The sequence below is a fragment of the Monodon monoceros genome, unplaced genomic scaffold (assembly GCF_005190385.1).
Source record: "Monodon monoceros isolate NGI ecotype Baffin Bay Population unplaced genomic scaffold, NGI_Narwhal_1 Super_Scaffold_10, whole genome shotgun sequence".
In the NCBI taxonomy this organism is placed as follows: domain Eukaryota; kingdom Metazoa; phylum Chordata; class Mammalia; order Artiodactyla; family Monodontidae; genus Monodon; species Monodon monoceros.
Genome location: NW_021703766.1, coordinates 7,444,207 through 7,470,017, shown reverse-complemented (window position 1 = coordinate 7,470,017; position 25,811 = coordinate 7,444,207). Strand labels below are relative to the sequence as shown.

At 40.7% G+C, this 25,811-nt stretch overlaps 1 protein-coding gene across 1 annotated transcript in view; it reads right to left on the bottom strand.

Moving 5' to 3' along the window:
• Positions 1–25,811, bottom strand: part of CDYL2 (chromodomain Y like 2) — a 185,633-nt gene that overhangs the window by 159,146 nt on the left and 676 nt on the right. Inside the window, exon 2 of the mRNA XM_029205204.1 lies at positions 25,603–25,745. Within this exon, the coding sequence (XP_029061037.1) occupies positions 25,603–25,745 (143 nt within the window). The remainder of the gene's footprint in view (positions 1–25,602; positions 25,746–25,811) is intronic.

The window sequence follows — 25,811 nt, the reverse complement described above, 5'->3', positions numbered from 1 at the left end:
TAGGATGTGCTATCCAAAAACTGCAGAGTACAACTGTTTTAACACACATGAAACACAGAGTAGCCACATACTAGGTGATAAGGCAAGTATCAACACATTTTAAAGTGTCAATATCAGAATGTGTTCTCTAACAAAACAATTAATCCAAAACTCTATAGAACAAAGATAACTAGAAAAATCTTCAAGTTTGGAAATTAACAAATATACTTCTAAAGCAAAATGGAAATTAGAAAATGTTTTAAACTCAATAATAAGGAAAATATTACATATTAAAACCTGAGGGATATGGCTAAAGCAGTACTTAAAATGTACAATTTTAATCAATATACTTGGGGGAAAAGGCAGGGTGAACATTAATGAACTGAAAACAACTATACCAAGAATTTTTTTTTTTTTTTTTGCGGTACGCGGGCCTCTCACTGTTGTGGCCTCTCCCGTTGCGGAGCACAGGCTCCGGACGTGCAGGCTCAGCGGCCATGGCTCACGGGCCTAGCCGCTCCACAGCATGTGGGATCTTCCTGGACCGGGGCACGAACCCGTGTCCCCTGCATCGGCAGGTGGACTCTCAACCACTGCGCCACCAGGGAAGCCCCAAGAATTTTTTTAACTAAAAGGAAAACAAACACAGAAAAGGTAGAAGGATGAAAATAATAAAGATAAAAGCAGAAATAAATTAAATAGAAAAAAAAACAATAGAAAAATCTACAAAGCTAAGAGTTAGCCAAAACACTTTTAAAAAATTAAACCACTAACAATTATTACTAGGGAAAAAGGAACAAGAGGATAAATATAAGCATTCTCAGGAATGAAAAAAGGAAAATCACCATACAGCTTAAATAGGTAAAAGAATATTAAGAACAAACTTCATGTACATGGGGGTCTCTTGGTGCTGACAGTGTTCTATGATATGAAGACCTGGTGATAATGAGACAGGTACTTACTCTATAATTCATTAAGGTGAGTATTTATAATTTTGGCAATAAATAAGTAAACATATAAGAGAATGGATAAAATATATAAGGAAAATAGAAACAGAAAGCAAAAGTGGCCAAGGCAAAGCAAAATTAATTCAACTTATATTAACTGCATGTTTACTATGAATCTCTCACTACACTAGGGGTCAGGACTACACAACAGTGAGACAATATACTTCCTTCTCTCGTGAGCCTTAGAGGAGTCAGACATTAACCAATTAGTCATGCAAATAAGTTCCAAACCATAACAAGTCCTATGAAAAAAAAACCAACAAGATATTAGAATATAAAACAGGGAAACCTAATCTGTATTAGATGTCAAGGAAGACTTATAGGAAGAGACATTGAAAAAAAGTCAGAAAATGAATATGAATTAATAAGTGTAGCAGGAGGACAGCATTCCAGGAAAAGATAGAAGAGTATTTTGAATAGTTCATTTCAACGAAACATGGTACATTCAAAGTCAGTAGGAAGGCCAGAATGAACAAAGCACAAAAAATAAAGGTAAGAGTAGTAAGATAGACAGGGGCCACAACAGGAAGGATAAGGAGCATAGCAGCTAGCTGAATTTATCAGAATATTTTTAAAAAATCATCAGCAAGGGGCTTCCCTGGCGGCACAGTGGTTGAGAGTCCACCTGCCGATGCAGGGGACAGGGGTTTGTGCCCCGGTCCAGGAAGATCCCACATGCCGCGGAGCGGCTGGGCCCGTGAGCCATGGCCGCTGGGCCTGCGCGTCTGGAGCCTGTGCTCCGCAACGGGAGAGGCCACAACAGTGAGAGGCCCGCGTACCGCAAAAAAAACACCCAAAAAAAACAGGAGACAGGAAATAAAGAGCAGCTAAGTTGCTTACCTTCTTCAAGAGGGAAGCTCTAACAACTGTTTAACTCTAGACATTAGCATAAAGAATAGTATCAAATTTGTTAAAAAATTAAGGACAACCATTACAAAAATAAGAAGCATATATAAAAATACAAGAATACTAAAAGAAAAAAATTCACAAAATAATCAATCCCAAGAAAAGCAAGTAAAGGAAAACAACAAAGCATGATAAATAGAAAATATAACATATGATTTCATAAATAATTTCAAATGTATCAGTATTCATAATAAATATTATCTATATACATTAACATGGAAACCTATTCAATACGTCTACAAGAAGACCTTGAGACTTCAAACTAGCTCTCATCTTATGAAAAACCATTAAGGATCTAAGGAATTTACTTGATATAATTAATCAGCTTTATTTAATAGGTATATATCTTAACTATCAATATATACTTATTCATATAATACAGATACCACATTTTGTGCTCTCTAGAGGCTATGCAATTTCAAGTATCAATAAAATATTGATCAGACATTAAGTCACAAAAAATTCAGTAACACTGCAAAAAGCAGTTAAATATACATCTTGATCTCTGACCACAATGTATAGAAAACTTGAAGTTAGAAACAACAAAGAGAATAAAAAAATAATATTTATTTTAAAATCAGAACAGAGACACATACCCTGATTTTCTTGTTCTACAAAATGCTAAGTAAGAAGCTTTTGTGAATTGTTAGAGAAAATCCTAAAATGGATTTTTATCAGGTGAGTTTATAGGTCTTTATGAAAGTATGGAAAAACATCAAGAACAACATGGAACCACCACAACAAGCAAGTCCTTCACACCAATCTCTTTTCTTCCTTTAATAGGATTCGAAAATTGTACATAAGAAAAATTACACAGATGTACAGTATCTTAAAAGCAACAAAGCATTTGACAAAATTTTCCCTATCATTTAGAAAAAGACCATAAAATGTCAATAACACAAGGGTAATGTAAAAAAAAAAAAAGAAAACAGTGAACTAATAAGGATCTCCAAACATTGTCTCCTCCATAACAGCAATAAGAAAACTGGCAAATATTGTCAGTACCAGCTTTTTAAAAACTCTGGAAATTAACCAAAGGCTTCCAGCAATCGGCTGTGGGGGGAGGGGATTTATTCAACAAAAATACCTGAATCTCAGTAAGAACAGCAAGTTTTGTGATGTTTTAACTTGCCCCATTTCATGCTTGGTACTCACTTGTCCAACACACTTCTCTATGTTACCTGTGCTAAAGCCCAGAAATAAAAAGCCCACACAAGCTGGAGAGAACACTCAATCAGGTTTTCAAAATAATTTCAATAGGCTAAAGTGGCAAGGTGCAAATTTAACAGAAATCACTGTACCCGTTTAGGTTAGAAAATCAAAAGAAAAGTATGTGCTAGAACAGGCTCCAGATACAATACTGGGAACTGTTTGTGTGAAAAGAAATCTAGGAGGTTTTAATTGCCTTTAAGATTCATACGACCCAACCAAATAACAAAATGGCTTTTGTAAAATGCCCACACTGTTCTATCAAGGAAATATAATGATTATAAACATATGTGCATTTAACAATATAGCCCCAATATATGAAGCAAAAATTGACAGAATGGAAGGGAGAAATATACAGTTCTACTATAATTGGAGACTTGAATACTCCACGTTCAATAATGAATAGAACAACCAGACAGATCAATAAGGGAACAGATGATGTGAAGAACACTGTAAACCAATTCCACCTAACATACATATAGAGGATACCCAGCAACAGCAGAATATACATTGTTCTCAAGTGCACACAGTATGTTCTCCAGGACGGACCACATGCTAGGCCAGAAAACAAGTTTTACTAAATTTTAAAAGATTGAAATCACACAGAGTATCTTTTCTGACCACAATAGAATAAAATGAGAAATCAATAGTAGAATGAAAATGGGAAAACTCACCATTATGTGAAAATTAAACAGCACTCACTTAAACAACCAGGGGGTCAAAGAAAAAAAAAAATCACAAGGAAAATTAGAAAATATTACAGAAGACAAAAGGAAAACATATCAAAACGTAACGGATGCAGTGAAAGCAGTGTTCAAAGAGAAATTTATGGCTATAAACACATTTTAAAAGAATAAAGATTACAAATCAATAACCTAACTGTATAACTTAAAGAACTAAAAAGGGAAAAGCAAACTAAGCCCACGCTAGCAGAAGGTAGGAAATAAAAAAAAATAGAGTTGAGATAAACAAAATAGAGACCAGAAAAACAACAGAGAAAATCAATGAAACTAAAAGTTGGTTCTTTGAAAAGATCAACAAAGTTGAGAAACCTTTAAATACACTGACAAAGAAAAAAAGAGAGAAGACCCAAACTGGTAAAATAAATGAAAGAGACAACACTACTACAGACCTTAAAGAAATAAAAAGAATTATAAGAGAATATTCTGAACAAATAGCATTGTTCATGTAGGTTATCCAGTTTGTTGGATACCTACATTGACAAACTGGATAACCTTCATGAAATGGAAAAATTCCTAGCAACACACAAACTACCCAAAACTAACTCAAGAAATAATAGAAAATCTGAATAGACCTATAACAAGTAAGGAAATTGAATCAATAAACAAAAACTTCCCAACAAAGAAAAGGCCAGGACCAGATGGCTTCACTGGTGAATTCTAACACACATTTAAATAGAAATTAATACCAATACTTCTCAAATTCTTCCCCCTCTCAAAAAAAACTGAAGAGGAGGGAATAAATACCTCTTAATTCATTTTATGATGTAAACATTACCCTGACACCAAAGCCAGACAAAGATTACAAGAAAAGAAAACTACAGGCTAATATCTCTTATGAATATAGATGAAAAAATCCTCAACCAAATACTAGCAAACCAAATCCAGAAGCATATAAAAAGGATCATACATCGTGACCAAGTGGGATTTATCCAAGGAATGCACGGGTGGTCCAACATATAAAAATCAATAAATGTAATACATTAACAGAATGAAGAAAAAAACACATGATCATCTCAGCTGACACACAAAAGTCATTCGACAAAATCCAACACTCCTTCATAATAAAAATGTCAGAAAATCAGGAACAGGAAACTTTCCAACATGGTAAAGCGCATTTATGAAAAATACACAGCCAATATCATATTCAGTAATGAAATATTGAAACCTATTTCCTAAGATAAGGAACAAGACAACAATGCCCACTTTCTCCGCTTCTTCTCAACAAAGTACTAGAAGTTCTACCCTAAGTATGAAACCAAAACCACAGGCAACAAAAGGAAAAATAGATACTTCTTTAAAATTACTACTTTTGTGCATCAAAAGACACTGACAAGAGACTGAAAAGACAGCCCATAGAAAGCAAGAAAATACTTTCAAATTATATATCTGATAGGGGTTTAATATCCAGAATATATAAAGAACTCCTGTAACTCAACGACAAAAAGACAAAGAATCCAATTTAAAAATGAGCTAAAGACTTGAACAGACATTTCTCCAAAGAAGATATACAAATGCCAACAAGCACATGAAAAGATGTTCAACACCATTAGTCATTTAAGGAAATGCAAATCAAAACCACAGTGAGATAGCATTTCTTAACTACAAAGATGTCTACAATTTCTTTTTACAAGTAAAGCAACAAGTACAAGTAAAGATGCAGAGAAATCATAACCCTCAATACACTGCTGGTGAGAATGCAAGACAGTGTAGATGTAGTGAACAACAGTTGGGCAGTCTCTCAAAAAGTTAAACAAAGAATTACAATATAACCCAGCAATTCCACTCTTGGCTATAGAACCAAAAGGACTGAAAAAAAGAACTCAAACAGATACTTGTAAGCCAAGCTCACAGCAGCATTATTCATACTAGCCAAAAGATGGAAACAACCCAAGTGTCCATCAACAGATGAAGGGATAAAAACATGTGGTATATATGAAATACTACAGAATATTATTCAGCCACAAAATGAAATTCTGACTACACGCCACAACCTGAATAAACCTGGACAATACTATAGGAAGAAAAAAAAAATCCAGACAGAAAAGGCCGTGTACTACATGGTTCCATTCATATGAAATATCCAAAATAGGCAAATCCATAAAGACAGCAGATTAGTGGTTGCCCGGCTAGGGAAATGGGGAATGAGCACTTAATAGGTATAGGGGTTTCCTCTTGGGGTGATTAAAAAAAAATGTTCTGGGGACTTCCCTGGCCGTCCAGTGGCTAAGACTCTGTGCTTCTACTACAAGGGGCACGGGTTTGGTCCCTGGTTGGGGAACTAAGATCCCACATGCCACGTGGTGCAGCCAAAAAAAAGAAAATAATAATAATAACAACATAGCAGGATCACAGGACTCTTGATCCAGTGCTCCATTCATGAAGGCCAGCTTCCTTTACAACAAAAAATGTTCTGGAGCAAAAGCCAGGGGTGGTGGTTGCACAAGAGTGTGAAAATACTAAATGCTGCTGAACTGTATAATTAAAATTGTTAAAATGGCAAATTTTATGTAATCTAGGTGATCCTTAAACAACACAGGTTTAAACTGCACATGTCTACTTACTTAGACATGGATTTTCTTCAATAGTAAACACTACAGTACTACACAATCTGAGGTTGGTTGAATCCACAGATGTGGAACCACGGATATGGAAGAACCACAGAAAGAGAGGGCCAACTCTAAGTTACACATGGATTTTCAACTGCGTGGGGAGTCAGTGCCTCTAACTGTAGCATCTTTCAAGGGTCAAATATATATATTGGACAATTTTTAAAGATAGTAAAAAAATATATATGTAAGACTTTGACATGCAAAAATAGCTAGTAAATCCTTCAATACACTTGTTTTACTGTTTTTCTCTTTTCTACTTTATTAATGTTTTTCTTTTTATTTACTTATTCCTTCTTTATCGTTTCCCTTTATTCATTTTGTTGTTCTTTTTCTAACTTTTTGAAATGAATACTGACTTCATTCTTTTCTGTTTTTAATGTATGTGTTTAAGGTCAAAAATCGTTCCTCTAAGCACCCATTGTACAGAAGTTCTATGAATACTGTTTTCATTCATGTTATTTTTTAAATATTCTGCAATTCAGGTTCTGGTTTTCCTTAAGACTAAATTAATAAAAAGTCCACTGTCCAAATTACAAGAAGTGGCCTTTACTGATGAAACCAAGAATTATTCTAGGTAATACATTTAAAGTAGAGTGCTAAATAGACTAGATATATCCAGGAGAGAACAACCAGGAAGGTAAAGGATTGGGAAACACATCCAATAAGAGCAGGAAAAAAAATACAGTGATGCTTACTCTGGAGGAGAAAACAGCCCTAATTTCTAGTAGCCCAGACCTTTTGGAATACTTGGAAGACTTCCACAAGCACCTTTTATGCTCTAGGTGCTGGAGATACATCACTGAACCAGATGTGACCCTGCCTCCAAGAAGACAGTCCTTAAATAAGTACAAAAATAAATGACTGTACCCTTTTCTCCACACCCACTCTTGCACCACTGGTGGGAATGTGAATTGGTTCAGCTACTATGGAGAACAGTATGGAGGTTCCTTAAAAAACTACAAATAGAACTACCATATGACCCAGCAATCCCATTACTGGGCATATACCCTGAGAAAACCAAAATTCAAAAAGAGTCATGTACCAAAATGTTCATTGCAGCTCTATTTACAATAGCCCGGAGATGGAAACAACCTAAGTGCCCATCATCGGATGAATGGATAAAGAAGATGTGGCACATATATACAATGGAATATTACTCAGCCATAAAAAGAAACGAAATTGAGCTATTTGTAATGAGGTGGATAGACCTAGAGTCTGTCATACAGAGTGAAGTAAGTCAGAAAGAGAAAGACAAATACCGTATGCTAACACATATATGTGGAATTTAAGGAAAAAAATGTCATGAAGAACCTAGGGGTAAGACAGGAATAAAGACACAGACCTACTGGAGAACGGACTTGAGGATATGGGGAGGGGGAAGGGTGAGAGCTATGACAAAGCGAGAGAGAGGCATGGACATATATACACTAACAAACGTAAGGTAGATAGCTAGTGGGAAGCAGCCGCATAGCACAGGGATATCAGCTTGGTGCTTTGTGACCCCCTGGAGGGGTGGGATAGGGAGGGTGGGAGGGAGGGAGACACAAGAGGGAAGAGATATGGGAACATATGTATATGTATAACTGATTCACTTTGTTATAAAGCAGAAGTTAACACACCATAGTAAAGCAATTATACCCCAATAAAGATGTTAAAAATAAATAAATGACTGATTACAAGGACCAATGCTGTGGAGGAGAAGCACAGGATGCTCAGAGAATACATAACAGGGAGGTCTACGGTGGTCTGGGAGTCAGGGAAGGCATACTTGAATCAACTTGAGAGCTGAAAGGGGATGGAAAAGGAGACCAGGCTGGGCCAGGGGTCTCCCGGGCACAAGAAACAGCATGAGTAAAGGTCTTGAGGCAAAAAACGTTTGGATGCCTGAAAAGAGGCAGCAAGAGTGGCGCACAGAGAAGAAAAGGGAGAGCCGTCCTAGCTGAGCCTGGAAAGGTAGGCAGGTTCAGATCATGTTAAGTGTTTGGAATTTCTGCCTGAGAGCAACTGGAAGCCATTGAAGACTTCAGGAAGAAAGTGACATGTTCAGAATTACCTTTTCAAACAATCACTTTAGATACAGTATGGGAACAGAGAGTGGCAAAGAGGAAATGTTGGGAGTCCAGTCAACAGGCTATTGTTTCTTCCAGAAGGGAGAGAGGGATGGCTTGGACTAGAATGGCAGCAGGGGAAATGGAGCTACCTAGGAAATGAAACTGATAGCTCTTGGTGACTGAATTCACAGCTCTTATCAACAGGTAGAAATTGCACAAGAAGGCAGACCTTGGCTCACTATAACAAGGCATTTTCCAACAGCTAGGCCAAAATGGAAGAGGCTGCCCTTCAAGACAGAGCACCCTATTTCCTTTGAAAGTTTTCTAGGAGAAACGGGGTGATCATATGTGAAGGATGTATGTGCTGGTTGAGGAATGAGACTAGGTGACATCTAAGACATCCCAACCTCTAAGACTCTTCCCTTTTTTTTTTTCTGGCCATGCCGCATAGCATGTGGGATCTTAGTTCCTCAACCAGGGATCGAACCCATGCCCCCTCCGGTGGAAGCACGGAGTCCTAACCACTGGACTGCCAGGGAAGTCCCTAAGACTCTTTTCTAAAATCAACAGAAATGTCAGGCCATCTGGACAACTCAACGTAAAACACCTAGGAAAGAAATAAATCATGTGTGTTTGTGTATGTATATGTGTTGTCTCATATCTCAGTTTTCCTATCTATTCAAACTGCGTTTCTTCTAGAAAAGTACATGGATAAATGATTGTCAGTACTTTACAGCTTGTCATGCAGATGGTGAAAAAATTGTACTACTTCTCTTTCTGGTTCTTTGTATTCAAGTATTGATATAAAGCTTCAGCTTATTTGTACATATCAACTTAATTTTAATAAAGATTAGAAACATGTAGAAAACAAACCTATGGTTACCAAAGGGGAAAGAGGGGGGAGGGATAAATTAGGAGTTTGGGATTAACATATACACACTACTATATATAAAATACATAACCAACAAGGACCTACTGTATAGCACAGAGAACTATACTCAATATTTTGTAATAACCTATAAGGGAAAAGAATCTGAAAAGTATATATATATATATATACATGAATCACTGTGCTATACGCCTGAAACTAACACAACATTGTAAATCAACTATACTTCAAAATAAAAAAAGAATTGTGAATGCTCTGTTAATATATTCTTTTCAGCCAAGTGTACAGACCTGTCTACTAGAATCTGGGATTATTTGCCTCACCCATGCGAAGCCTAGCTGTTTTGAGGACAAATCCATACAACCAAGGCACCATTGTCCAACAGGCACCACAGTATATGGCAGTAAAGAAAGAGTTTCAAACACACCATCCTGCCAGTTCCAATCATGACGGGATGCAAACACCATGCCAACCAAAACAAAAACAAAACAAAACAAAACAAAAAGCATGTGGAGAAATGCACAGAGACTCATAAATGTGCTGAAAGACTGAAACGACACTGACCAAGAAATGTTACCAACTGCCCTCAAAACCAGTCTTCTCAATGCAAAAGCCTGAGTAAGGCCGACCAGCACCAAGGCCACTGAAATTGGCTCCTGCATCATCATTACTAGGTGGCAGAGCCATCACTATTTCTGAAGCAGCATGACTTAAAGCAATGTTGAAAAACATCTACTCAGACAGACTCAAACGGAAGATTTCCCGTCCCAATTAACTCACTTCACACGAACTCCTTCACAGGCCAACACACAGGCTGGCCTGTGTCATCCCTGTCTTGAACAATACAACATACATAATTATGTTGTCATGCTAGAAGTATGAGGAAGCAGAAAGGTTTTCCTGTTCCTTTTCTTGTTTTTGGTGTAACACCCACTGACCTATACCACCTGGGATTCTGTGTAAAGCACAGGTGCAAGAGAGTCCTAGAGCAGAAACATCACCTAGTAACAGAAGAAGGGAAGTTAGAAGGAAAACTACGGGCATCTTATAATTCACCAAGAAGTGAGAAGGAAAACTACAGGCATCTTATAAATTACCAAGAGGTGAGTGCCTCAGATGACATCGTGTAGATCTTGGTTTTACCATCTGGTGGCTGTGAGCCTCAGTTTCTGAATCGTAAAATGGGGATACTACTAGTATGAATCCCATAGGAAGAACTAAATGAGACAATGCACATGACGATTTACACAGTGTCTGGCACACTGAAAACACTCATTAAACACTATTATTACTGTTTTTACTATTATTAATAAAACTATTTTATACAAGAATCATAGGAAGTTACACTTCAAAAACCTCTTTATACATCAACCAGGATCAGAGATCAGATTTCTTCAAAAGATATACCAATTCATTAAGTCAAAAGCGAATGGGATTTGCACCAGCTTCCCAAAAAGTCAATACCATAGACATAGCCACACAAGAGTTGGAGAGTGGGGGGATAATAAAACATAGAAGTGCCTCAAGATTTCAAAGACTTTGGAATCACTGCCATGTTTGATAACCAAGACAAGAAAACAATCTGTGACAATCCTACATGGTACTAAAATATACATCAATTCTGGAGAGAAAATTAGGTCAATAATTTGAAGAAGATCCATTGTTTTTACATCCCAAAGGCAGCCACTGTGTGGTTCCTTTCCCCTTTCTATGAACTGCAAGACCCTTACCAAAGTCTGTTCCACAAACCACCATGTGTACCATATTCTCCAAAGTGAACGTGGTTTTAGGTGGCAATGCAGACAAGTAAACACAGCAATGTAAATATCAGGACACTAAAATGCTACCCATTCACTCTTTAATGCCAAAGGAGCTTGGGATTCCATGAGTTGATCTGACTTCCAACAGTTCATAAACGAGTCCGGATTTCCAGGAAAAGTTTAGATATCAAGTGCTCCCCATAATGTCAAGGCCTGTGATATCAGTTGGTGAGGCAGGTCCTAACCCCATTCTCCATCAACAAGAGAATTAAACAAGGCTCAAGGCTGCGCCGAGCCTCACTGGCTTCCTTTACTAAGTCTTGCGTAAGAAAGCGATAATGACATCAAGATTTCCAAGGCAACTCTCCAGAGGAGTCTAGGAAGATATCATCTCTGTCTCATGGATGACACACTCAGATTTCAGTGAAGACAAACAGCCACTTTTAGCATCTCAAGCACTTGTCTCCTTCAAAAGAGTAAAAGAGTCCCTCAGTTCTGATCACCTGGTGGAAATGTTAGTGAAAGACTGAGCAGAGGACTTCAAAACTCTCACCCAACTCCAAGATTCAATAATCCTTTGAATACAAGACTGTATTAGCTTTACTGATAACACAAAGCCGAATGCTGTCAGTGAGTTTTGCTTATGAGAAACCAAAATAAGTATTAATTGATCAATAAAGACATAGAAAAGAGACTCAAGACTTAGACACCCTTAGGAAAACTGCAAGATTGAAAATGACTTCAAGCTTCCTACAAAACAGACTGTAGAAATATCTGAGACAATTTCAACTTTCACGTAAATGAAAGACCTGAGCAGGTTAATTCGTTCATTAGATTGTTTTCTGAGTCTTGCACTGTGCTAGGTGCTAAAGATGGAACAAGTCAGAGGGAATCCCTGCCCTCTCAAAACTTACAACTCAGTGGGAGATTCAGAGAATGAGTTAACACATTACCACCTATTAACATGAGTGCTGTGATGAGAGACGAACAGGGTTCTACAGGAGCCCAAAGAAAACCCTTGATGAGACGGGGAGGTTTTGCCAAGAGCAACATCTCAGCTGAGACCTAAAGGCTGAGCAAGAATTAAGGAAGCAAAATTGTGGCAGGGCTGGTAATGAAGAGCGCCCAGTCACTTGGGAGGGTGTGATTAAAGGACAGCACATGGAACATCAAGAACTGAGAGCAGAGCTCTCTGGATGGAATATCTTTTGTCACTGGAGAACTAGCAGAAGATGTGAAGGGGCCAAATCACACAGAGCCTATACATCACTTAAAGATACTTCATCTGGAGAGACAGTAGTAAAATGGGGATTTTAGAAAGACCTTTGGGTTTCCCCGGTGGCACAGTGGTTAAGAATCCGCCTACCAATGCAGGGTACACGGGTTCGAGCCCTGGTCCGGGAAGATCCCACCTGCCGCGAAGCAACCAAGCCTGTGCGCCACAACTACTGAGCCTGCATCTAGAGCCTGCGAGCCACAACTACTGAGCCCACATGCCACAACTACTGAAGCCTGTGCACCCAGAGCCCACGCACCGCAACGAAGAGCAGCCCCCACTCGCTGCAACTAGAGGAAGCCTGCACGCAGCAATGAAGACCCAACGCAGCCAAAAAATAAATAAATAAATTTATCAAAAAAAAAAAAACCTTTAAAATAATAAGAAAGACCTTTGTGAGCGCAGTATGGAGAAGAGTTGAACTAGATGCATAGATATCAGCTGAGAGGTAGCAGAGTGACTGAAACAATGGGAGTTGCCTCCTGAATTAAAGTGGTGAGAGTGAATATGAAGAGAAAAGGACGGGCTCAAGCAATATTCAGGATGAGGCTTCAACAGAACACACACGATGACTGGGCAAAACAAAGGAGGCCATGTTTCTAGCTATGGAACAGGTGGATGGAGGTACTATTGAGGCTAGGAACAACAAAAGGAAAAGCACGTCTTACATAGGTTGAACATAAGTTCAATTTTGGATATACTGAGTTTAAAGAGCCCAAGAGGGTTAGATGGATATCATCTCCGGAGCTCAGGGGAAAAAAAAAAACAAAACAGGCAAAGTGTCAGGGACTTGGGCATCACCTATATAGTCACTGTAGCACAATGAGAAAACAGAAGAACCCTCGGTCAACACTATTAAGAAGCTCCAAGTTTAAGGAACAGGCAGCAGGAGATGAGGACATAAAGGCAACTGAGGAGGGGTAGAGCCCGTCAAGGACAATGTCTCAAGAATAAGGGGTGGAGACCCAACAGAAATGACGGCCTGTGAAATACCTCCCCGCATGTGATCCTACGCTGCACGCTGTATGGAGAGATAAGGAATCACAAGCACGACCCCAACACGTGGCCCGTGTGTCAGTACTCAAGACCTGGGCTGCCCCAAGAAGCCGTCAAACGACAAAGGATGTCTTTGGGAGGGACCAATAACCTAAAATACAACCTAGGTGACAGACATGTATTCTGGTGGATCCAGAGCAGACAGATTCACCAATCCATCAGTGAACGGCAAGAATTGATGGTATTGGATAATGTGATACTCCACCCAGGTCCCCTTTTCAGGGTCGATGTGCCCATCCCCTCAATTCTAGGAATATCCATGCTGCTAAAGACTCACAGATGTGCCCCTCAAAGGGAACTGCCCTCCACCACAGGGAGCTGCCCTGCCCAAGAATACATTCCCCCCACCGCCGCCAAGGGGCAGCTTACCAGCAACAGCTGCCTGACTTAGGGATATGAAAGTCCAGTTCCCTGGCCTCAATATGGTACATTTCTGAAGAGCCATCCCAGCTCCCAAGCCTTCCTGAGGATCCGCTGAGACCTCAGCTGTAACCTCACTGCTGGTCTCCTTCACCATCTGTCCCATCCTGCATTCCTCACTTCCTTACAGGTGTGTCTCCCAAGAGCATCCTTCAGTAATCCCTCTGGATACAATTCTCCAGTTCAGAGCCCAGTTCTAGGCAGACCAACCTAAAAGGGATGGTGCGTATCAAACTGGGCCACAACACTGAGGCTTGAGTAGAGAGGCAGAGCTGCCCATGGCAGAGGTGGCTGCAAACTGTAGGGCGATCTTTGTATGTGTCAGCGTGAGAGGGGCTCTGTCACATGCAGCATTTAACAGAGAAGGGCCACTCTCAATCCAGTTGTCACCCACAATGAAGGACAATGACTTGAATGCTTGAATTCACCTTCAGGGACTTTTGTTACCTAATAAACCTATATAAGATCTGATGGAAGGCAAAATGGAAACTTGAATTTCAAGGACGATCTGAAGTAATCTTTGAAAAGGGAGAGAGGAAACAACAAAGGATGCTCACTCAAGAGAAAGCCGAGGTGGCCGAGGAGCATAGGTTTTGAATATTTTCAATGACTCATTCAACAAATATTTATTGAAAGATTATTATGTGCCCAACAAAGTGCCACAACTCGAGACGACAATCATGGAAGAAACAGACATGGCCCCTGCCCTCACAGAGCTTAGAATCCAGCAGAAAATTCTGGAGTTCGGGAATGGAACCCTTTTCCCCCATCAAAATGGTTCCAGGAAACCTAACACATAAAATCAGATACATGGGATAACTTCTTAGTGGAGATGTCTTCTGTAAGTATAACACGACACTTTCTTATCGCTGAGTTAACTCGTGAGAACGATAAAACCTATTCTGATTAAGAGCAAAGTTTTTAAATGAGGTCTGAGGATGTAACTGTCTTCCTATGACAGCCTCGGCAATTTATTTCCGCATGCGGTTTGCCTGTCCATAAGAAAACAATCTCTGATTTGCTACGAAAAGCAGCTGCAAGTGGTATCAGATTTGGTTTGGTTTCATAATCTCGCCTTGCCATCTCAGGGTGTCCTTCACTCTAACTGATCCTGAAGCCTGATGTTTGTTTCATGGTTGAACCTTTAACATACAACTGCTCACATTCTTTCTCTCAAATTTAAAAGTCAGGGCAGAAGGACACAGAACTCTCAATAAGCCCCACCACCACCTTGTACACAATATAAAGAGACAAAGCTTCAGCCATTCAGTTATTGCCACACGCCGCTTATTACACCAGGTCTAGAACATTCACCACCTGAGCCTTGGATGGTATTTAATGGAGTGAGGTGCATTGTGCTACAAAGCGTGTTTGCTCGTACACTTTCACGTGAGGAGATATGAACAGGCCTAAAAATTTTTAAGAACGTTGCAGACGTACAATGTTGCTAATACAGTGCATTTACTGGAAGTTCAAGTTATATGTCCAGAGATGGCAAGAAAAGCTGTATTCTGAGGTCTGCTCGCACAAAACAGTTGAGCTGGCTGCCCCTTTTAACATACTAAAAACACTGCCTTGTGTTAAAAAATGTGGTATATAAGCATATGTGGGCGTTAGGTTTTTTTCACGATCCCATTCTGAACAGCAGTTTAAAAGACGTTTGTGGCTGCAGCCCCACCATCTAGCATAGTTCTAGGCACGTAGTTACCAAACAATAAATATTTGATTGGTGGATTACTGAACAGAAATAACTATTTTTAAATAAAATTCAAATCCAGCATTTATATAAGATCCATGGCTTATTAGCAAGAGCCCTTGAGATACAATTTTTAGAACACTAGACCCAAAGACGAGGAAATGAAAATCAAAGAGGAAAATTCCCTGATCACGAATCTGAGAGTAGGGTGGTGGTCCCTCGGCAGGGGAACTCCTGGTGTGGCAGAGTGTGGCCCAGGGCCCCAGTCCCGCATACACGTCCCTCCAGTCTCCACAGTGATGCTTCTGTAAGTCGCTTAGAAAGCAATGTGGTAATAGATCGACGCTGGGGGGATTCCGGGAGAGACGGGATGACTGGAGTGAACGAAGAATATTTTTTATTTTTTACTATTTAACATTTTATTGATAAAAATATCTATGATTATAAACTGCATTAGGTTTTCTATTATCAAACACATGGTTAAGAGAAAGCAGGACATAAAATGACAAACTTATGGCTCTCCCAGGCTTCCCAGGAACCCGATCACAGCTTTATATAGGCCTGGTCAACGGATGGGCATGGCACCGGAGTGACAGGACCTTTGGAGGCATCTGCTTCCACCCAGTGGCTCAGGCTAACTGGGCAATGTCACAGGGAGACAATTAGCTGGAAGGAGGGACAACAAGGCATGGATCAGGACCAAGAGGAGCTATCCCACAACCCCCATCATTCACTCAACGATCAGAGCAGAGGCTAACTCAAGGCTGGGGTCAATTTCAGACCCAGAGGAGGCCTCCCCAGGGGTCCAACACCACCTCTGCCTGCCATCCCGAGCATGGCTCCAGGGAACAACTCCAAAAGACAAAGAAATGGCAGGATTCTTGGAGCTCTGAGCTTGCCCGTCTTCACACCTACATAAAAACAAGATCATGGGGCTCCCCTGGTGGCGCAGTGGTTGAGAGTCCGCCTGCCGATGCAGGGGACACGGGTTCGTGCCCCGGTCTGGGAAGATCCCACGTGCCGTGGAGCAGCTGGGCCCGTGAGCCATGGCCACTGAGCCTGCGCGTCCGGAGCCTGTGCTCCTCAACGGGAGAGGCCACAACAGTGAGGGGCCCGCGTACCACAAAAAAAAAAAAAAAAAAAAAGATGACACGTACCAAGAAGTATGGTATTTATGTGAAGAAGTAACAAGACTCAATCTGAAGGAGGAATTTCAAACATAGAAGAGCTCTCATTTTACAGCAGAAGCCATCAAGGTTCATAAAGACTAAAAGACAGGTCTAGCTTCACAGTGTTACCAACTGGTGGTATGTGGGCGAGTACGCTGACTGTATCAATCAGGGTTCACTCAGAGAAGCTGAACCACTAGGAAATATACATTAAGAGATCTAACAAGGAACTGGCTTATGTAGTTGTGGAACTGACTAGGGAAGTCTAAAGTCCATAAGGCAGGTCATTAGGAAGGGAAACCTGGAACTCTTCCAGGCTGAAGATGCTATCCAGAGATGGAATTTCTTCTTCTTCAGGTAAGCCTCCATTCTATTCTTAAGGCTTTTCAACTGACGGAATCAGGTCCACCCAGATTATCTAGAATAATCTCCCTTAAAGTCAACTGATTATGGACCTTAATCACATTTACAAAATAACCTCAGAGCAACACCTACTTTAGTGTTTGACTGAATAACTGACACATAAAACACCATCACATTCATTTATCAATAGCACCCCAGTGATCTCTCCTCTCAGAGGCTTGCTAGTACAACAAACCCGTTAATGAAGAACTTTATCTCCTTGTACTCAATAGATCAAGACCTTTTCCTTGATTAAATTTTATTTCGAAAGGTTCTGGGTGACGATATTAAACATGCTCTACTTTTTTTCTCCAGCTAAAATTACTGAAGACATTGGACCCAACTGTCATAGCTCAGCAGGAGAGAGGTTTGTAGAATTCATGGAAAATCACTTCTTCTAAGAATGTAAGTCCAACAGCCCAAAGTGTATATCACAATTTTTTGTTATCCAAGTCAACCAAAGTAGCAGAGCATGTGTAGACCTAGGAGAATGGAGATGGCTGATCCATTCTCCCACTTCACCCCTCGATACCACACTCACTCTCTCCTCACTATCAAACTCAAGACTCTTTTTTTTTTAATTGAAGACTAGTTGATTTACAATGTTGTATTAGTTTCTGGTGTGCAGCACAGTGAAATATTCTTTTTCAGATTCTTTTCCATACAGTTTACCAAAAGATATTGTATATAGTTCCCCATGTTATACAGTAGGACCTTGTTGTTTATCTATTTTACATATAGTAGTGTGTATCTGCTAAGCCCAACCTCCATATTTATCCCTCCCCCACTTTTTCCTTTTGATAACCATAAGTTTGTTTTCTACACCTGAGTCTGTTTCTGCTTTGTCAATAAGTTCATTTGTGCCACTTTTTTAGATTCCACACATAAGCAATATCATATGATATGTCTTCCTCTGTCTGACTTACTTCACTTAGTATGTTAATCTCTAGGTCCATCCACATTGCTGCAAATGGCATTATTTCATTCTTTTTTATGGCTGTCACACTCAAGATTCTTGAAAGTGTTAACCATGTAAGATGTCTCTACATCCACATTCCACACACACACACACACACACACACCCCGTCACTGTCACACTGCAATCCAGCCCTCCCACCAGCACACTCTATGGAATATATCCCTTAAGGTTACCAATGACTTATTGGTTATTACCCCCAAAGGACCCTGTTGACCCTTCTTTCATGAAATGCATTTTTCCACTGCCTTCCATAACAGCAAAGCCTCTTGTTTTTCCTTCTACCTCTCTTGCTATTCCTTGTAAATCTGATCTTCTTTCTCTTCTTCCATCCTGTAAATGTCCACTTTCTCCAGTCCTCCTCCATTGGACCCTCCTCGTGTTTATACCCTGTCCTTTGGCTTTCATTATAATCTATACACTAATGATTTCCAATCTCTATCTCCATGACAGGTAATGCTTTTGAGTCTCAGGCTCACATGACCTACTGCTATGAACATCTATACCTGGATGTCCCACAAACACTCTGAACTCATTGTCCTTTCCACCGTCCCCACTTCCTCCACTCAATGCTTCTTCCTCGGGTCTCCACCTCCATGACTGGTTCCACCATCCACCTAATGGACCAAAACAGAAACCACGACGTTATCCCACAACTCCTGCCTTTCCCTCAACCCCTTCATACTGTCAGTCAAGTCTTACTTGAGCAGGGAAGAGGAGAGTACAGCTGAAAATCATATTTTCCAGCCTCCTTTGCAGCTAGGTGTGACCATATAATTATTCAGGCCAATGAGATGAAAGCAGGATTGCATGGAACTTCCAGCAGCTGTTTATAGAGGATGACTCAACTTTTGCCCCTCCCTCCCTCCTGTTTCCTCCAAGCTCTTACACAAAAGATGGCTAGAGCTCCATGGCCACCTTAGATCAAGCAGTGACCTTAAGGGTAGAAGCCACAGCTGAAGATGAAAGAGACAGAAGGAGCCTGATACCCTGAGAAGTTCATGGAGCATCACACTAACTCTGGACTGCCTAACTCCAAGTTTATTTCGTGTAAGAAAATAAACCTTGTTTAAGCCACTGTTACTGTACATTTTCTATAATAAGCAGCCAGACAAAATCCTGACTGGTATGCCAAATTATGTTGATTCTTTCTAAATCTTTCAATTCCAACCATTTCTCTCCATCTCTACTACCACTCCTTTGGTTCAAGTTGCCAATGTCAGTTGTTTCAATTACTGAAAGAGCATGTTAACGGGTCACCATACTTGTAGTCTTTCTCCAGACTAATCCACTGTCCATTTCTGAGGGGCAATATAAGATTATGTATCAACGGTGTTAAAAATGTTAGCATTCTTCAACCTAGAAATTTCACTTCTCAGAATTTATCCTCAGGAAAATAATAAGATAGGAAGACAAATAATTATGTTCATGGAGGTTAATAACAGCAATATTTAAATGGTTTATAAATGGAAAAAAATCTAGATGTCCAACAACAGGGGATCAGTTATACACAAAATAGTGCATCTATTCAAGTGAAAATTGGCCTGTCATTAAAAATCCCGATATAGAGTAATATTTTAAGATAGAAGGAAATGTTCATTATATATATATATGTATACATATATAAAAAAGGGTTATAAAACAATATGTACCCTATGTTCCAATTTTATATTTTAATTACATAAATACATAAAGTAATTTCACTCTTATATTTGTATCTATACCAAGAAAGCTATCATTTTAATTCAGATATCACATTAGTATTTAATAAACATCAAGTATATGCTAAATGTATAATAGTTATCTTAGGTATTATAATTTTTTTCTTTATGCTTGTAGTTTTCCAAGATGCAACAATAAATATAAACTGCTTTCAAAAACAGAAAAGATAAATATTCTCAATAAGTCCTGCAAACCTGATCATGCTCATTTCCTAGTTCAAAGTTCTCCACAGTCATCACTTCCTCTGGAAAGCCTTCTCTCATTCCCCCAAGGCTGGTCCTCCCATGGTCTTAGAGAACCCCATCTTGCCCTGTACTAACACTCTTCCCACAGCACGGCAAACTGCCTACTTTCTTAACTATGTCTTGTGCTATACCATAGGTCCAGGGAGCACAATCTCATGTTTGGGATATATTTGGTGTTCTATTTATGTGAAATGAGCAAATGAATGATGGTGTTATGAATTCAGCCACATCTACACCTCTCTTCACCATCCAAGAGATGCCAAAAAGGACCCACATCTTTGGAAGCTAAATGTGTCTCCAATACTTAAGATCTTTGCTAATTACCATGCCTGAACCATCCCTTATCAACTGATCAGGCTGCAAGAAGCCTCCTTTATATAAACTCCTTATATAAACCCCTTTCAAGGACAGTTTAAGCCCCTGAAGAAATGATCTTATGTGATGAGGAATGACTTCACATAAAAGTCTATACTACTTGAAAACAAGCTGATATCTACCCACATGGGATCATTTAAAATAACTTTCAAAAGCTGGGAGAATCATACACCCATTCAATGTTCCTCAGGTGCCTACCATGTGCCAAGAAATCGATTCAACTCATCCGATATATCTTCTTTGATGATATTTGCCTCTGCAAATACTGGTACAGAGATTCAAGAAGTTCTACCACTGACCATTTGTTCTGTGACTACACGTTTCACCTCAGGCACGCGTGGTAAGTAGGAGAATATGCCAATGTAACAAGTTGTGTTGATTCTTATGTGATTTTCATCGTTTGTTAATATTTTTAAGCAATCATAGGAAAGAGCTCTCACAAGGAAAGAGAAAGACAAAGATGTTTGAAGACCTTAGAACAAAGCTGGAAACGCACTCAAGTGTCTTCCTTTAATATGAGTAGGGGCCGATCGTGGCATCAAGCACTACTACCTTTCCACCATCTTAACTTGCCTAGCAATGCTGCAAATTACAGATGAAGAAGCTACAGAAAGACTTCTCTCTATACAGATGAATGCAGAGGGCTATGCTCTGGGCCAGATTTAATTTCAGTGAAAATGGTCTCTATTAGAAGAGAATGACATCTGTGATCTACAGAGAGAAGAAAGAAGCACAAGCCCAATTTGAAGGCTGTAAAGGATGGACTGACCTGGGGAGGGCAAACACCAGCCTGGTGGAGATTTAACTGACCTGTATTTTTATTAGATTTGGTTTTGTTTCTGTTCCTGGTTACGAAGTTCCAAATGTTTTCAGCAGTCAGCCTCAATCCTGTTTTTCCCATAAGCCTGTTATTTTCAGTGCGTGATTTTGCAGGACGCAGGGTGCGTATGTAGCGCTATAGCGGAGACACCAGTGTTCATCACTGCAGCAGCATGGATTTTTTTTTTTAACGTCTTTATTGGAGTATTATTGCTTTACAATGGCGTGTTAGTTTCTGCTTTATAACAAAGTGAATCAGTTATACATATGTCCCCATATCTCTTCCCTCTTGCGTCTCCCTCCCTCCCACCCCTCTAGGTGGTCACAAACCACCTAGCTGATCTGCCTGTGCTAGTAGCATCGATTTTTAACTAGAGTAAATTTCTTTCAACAAAACTAAAATCCTATTATTATTGTTATTTATTTTATTTGGAATGAAATGAAAGCAGTATTTTTTAATATATGTACCCATTATTATGCACGTATTATATAAACATATATATGTATATATTATATACATATGATATAAACACATACGTATTTATTAGATATGGATATATGCATGTATATCAATCCCCCCTCAAAAAAAAACACATGGCACATTTGATCCTTTTAAGATAGAACTTTGGGAAATATAAATCAACAGAATGTTGACAAACATCAGGAACTGACACTGCTAAGTCCATCTCGATAAATTTCAACTTGGCCACTATTGACCTTCTCTATAGACATACAGCATTCTCTTTGAACATTTTTTCCAACAAAGTGGAGACCTCCCCCATAATGTCAGCTAATCACAGGGGAGAGAGTATAAAATACCACCCAAGAGCGACGGGGAAAGCCACAGGGTTGAAGCTTACATGCATTCAATGAACGCATCTTTTAGTGAATAACCGTCTAGCTCTCTGGAAGGCGACTCAGTCAAACTTCCTTTCAGAGAGAACTGAGAGCCACCCCTACACATGGTATTACCACCACGGAGAGACCACAGGCCAGAGAAGAAAAGAGAACAGAGAGTAGCGCTCAACACAAGCATAACAAGGTCAGCCAAGGTTCTTTACCTATACTTAAGTCAGTCTTCTGTTCAGTGATTCAGTGAACAAGCATTTGAATGTGCAAGGACACAGAGATGGACAAGACAACTGGGCTCCTTATTCCACTGATTATGTCTTCCTGACATCCAAGCATCTTAGCGAATGTTCACGAGCATCCTGGGGCTACAAACTCTAACGCCTACGGGAGCCAGATAAGTAATTTATGAGTGAAGCAGAAAGGGTACCTGGTACGAGGGAGCACTGGGACAATTATACACTAGACATCACATGCCCCATCTAAAGGCATTCAAATCCAATTCTCTTATCTACCATCAAGGTGAGGCAAAACACACAGATAGCCTAGACGTGGCTCACAGATTACCATTTTATGACTCTTACGTTTAGCAAAATGTAGACCAGAGCATCTGGATAAGGAATTTCATTTTGCATCTAGATTATCTGATTTTAAAATGCTCAACCCATATTTAAGATCACCTTCCTATAGGTGATGGCTATAACATACCGGACGATGATGAGAACTCTGCTATAAGAGAAATAATCTATCAAGAACCAAAATTTTGGAAACTGAGCTTGATTCCATATTTCTTCATTATGACTGAAGACTGCCATTAAATAAACAAAGTTTTCATTTGTTGGTGTCTTTAAAATTAGCACCTATTCCTTAAAAGATGCTACTCAGGGAAGGTTTACTCTTTCCAATTTCACTGTCTGAAGCACCAAAGAGAAGTTGAAGAATCTCTACAATCCAAATCACATCTTCACCATAAAAGGTCAAGGACAGTGTCAGCAGACACACAGGTGAAATAAATCAATTACAAATGTAATAGTTCTTGCCCACTCAAAATGTGGGTTCTTGGTCAGAGGTTACAAGAAGCCATTTTATATACCCTTGAGTATAATATTTAATTAAAGTAATATGATAATTGAGAATGGTGTCAGTTTTCCTCTTTTTTTTTTCTTTAAAGGTCAACCAATGTACTGGATATTCCAAGATTTGTCCTTAAATCAACATCCTATTTTTTACACACACAACAGTTTTACAGTTACAAATATATATGCTAATGGACAGTTAGCACATATTAATTGTTTTTAAAGCTAAATCTGGTCAACAAATTAAATTCCTCAGTATGTGTTATGTAATGTAGACACAGGCTATAAAAATGTTGACATTGGTTATATATTCGTAATGCAATTTAGCCGTTTTAGTAATGACTGTGCAAATAATCAGCCACAGGAAAACTATTTTACATCTAGTACAATTACCTACTATCACAGAAGTAATTATTATTATTGTCTTGTTTACTGAACTTCAATAAGAACTCGGTGAGATGCTAAGATACTTCCAAGGCAGGTGTGAAAACTCCCCTCTTAACAGACTCATCTGGCAACTATAATTACCCATGTTAAGGAGGGCATTTCAGATGATCATTACACAAGAAATTATCCCCAGAAGGTTCATAAGTTCCAAACTTTAAATGGAGAAATACTGACAGCTCCTAACGTGTCCTCTTAATTCCCTCTTGACGCAGCTTTTCACCAGGCAAGGTCAGCAGCTCTAAGATGACTCAAGATCAATGGGTAGAAAAATCCATACTCCCAGCGAGATGAGCTTTGCCCCTGAACAATATCTACTTTTGGCCAATGCCCTAATAGTGCTGGTTATACTTCGGGAAGCTCAATCAAACATCCCGTTTTACTGTGCTTCAACTTTCTTGGTTTCAGAAATTGCTCCACCATCTTAAAATAGGCAAAAGTGCTTGGATGACCCATTGGGCACAACCTGCCAAAGTTCTTCACCAGGTCTCTACCCAGCTTCATCTTCTCTGTCAGCACAGGGATGAGGAAGGCAGTAGGGTAGAGAAGAGGTCAACCTGCATCATTCTTTCAAGGAACCCAGGAACATGTTAGCTGGATGGTTCAGCCCCAGCAAATATCATGGGGTTTCGGTCAGTATGTTCACCAGTGCAGTGCTCATCTGAATGCTTGACTGGGGCTGGAGGTTCTGCTTCCAAGGTGGCTCACAAACACAAGCTTGTTAAGCTAGTGCTGGTTGTTGGCAGGAGGTCTCAACTCCTCGCCACATGGACCTCTCCATAGGACTGGAGTGTCCTCTCATGACACCCGAGCCCACTAGTGGTCCATGACTGCGCCTCACCAAATCCAGAATCATCCAAAAGAACTTGGACGCACAGGAAGCTGAGATGCTACCTTGCCTGTTCTCCACTCTTCCTCTCTCACACCTGCCAGCAAATCCACCACCTGAAAAAGCTTCAGCTGTCCAGAAAGCCCAGAGGAAAAACTTCACTGTGGGTGAATCACCCCTGTGGTCTCCTACCCAGAAGGCTAATTCCACCCCTTGGGGTGCTCATCTCAATTTAAGCAAAAGCCTTGAGAACCAGGGCTAGTGTTAATCGATTTAAGCACAGGGGAGTCCAGGTCCAGGCTGAACTCTGACTTGCTTCTTGGAGGATCAGCAGGCCTTCAGGATGAAGATGGCAGGTCTCTTAGCTTCCTTATCCTGAACCTTCTCTTGGGGCCAACAGCTCTTTCGGGCATTTTCCCCAAGGAAAGGGGGTTGCTTCTTGTTTTGTCCACTTGTCGGGAATCCAAAAGCAGTAACTGTTGTATCCAGAGCTAGTAAAACCTAGCTCCCAGAGGCCATGGCTATTTCTCCACTGTTTCAAAGATGTCAGACTAATGTCTTCCTTGAGCACTTTTGAGACGCTTTCAAAGTATCTGATGCTGGCCACTAACCTGTGTGGACCTGGAGACAGGTATCCACCGAGGGTGACGTAGAGCGTTGGAAGCTGGGCTCACATCCCATGTCATCTAGCAACGTGCTACCACCCACCTCCGCCTTCCATGTGCTCTTCCTTCCACCGAAGGCCCTCTACAGCGCCCCCTCTCGCCCCCAGTGAGCACGACACCCGCAAGGACCGCCCCCACGCCCCAGCCCCGAGCCCGTGGCGGGGGCAGCAGGTGGGAGGAGGGGGGAGGTGGCCTGGTGGCCCCAGGGAGCGATTTGGCGGGTGCCTCCCGAACTCTCCACCCGGCCGCCCCCACCGCGGCCGCCCCCGCAGGACCCCGCCTCGGCCCGGCCGGGCTCCGCTCCGTCGGCCCGCCCCCATCCCCTCCCGCGCCCCCGGCCCAGCCCGGGCCGCGCACCCCCGGCCCCGCACCCCCGCCGGCCGCCGCGCGGCCCCCCCGCATTCCCGGCACGTCCGGCGCCGACTTTTACCTGTACTTTCTGCACTCGAGGCGGCTCGTCGGGCGAGAAACACCTCCCCGGGACCGCTACCTCCCCCGCCCCGGCTCCGCCCGGCTTCCTCCTTCCCCTCCAAGGCCGCAAAGTAGATGGAGTAAGAGAGTGTGTGTGCGAGAGAAAGAGAAAGAGGGAGCGGGCGCGGGCGCCACGGGAGGGCGGGCGGGCGGCGGGCGGGAGGCGCG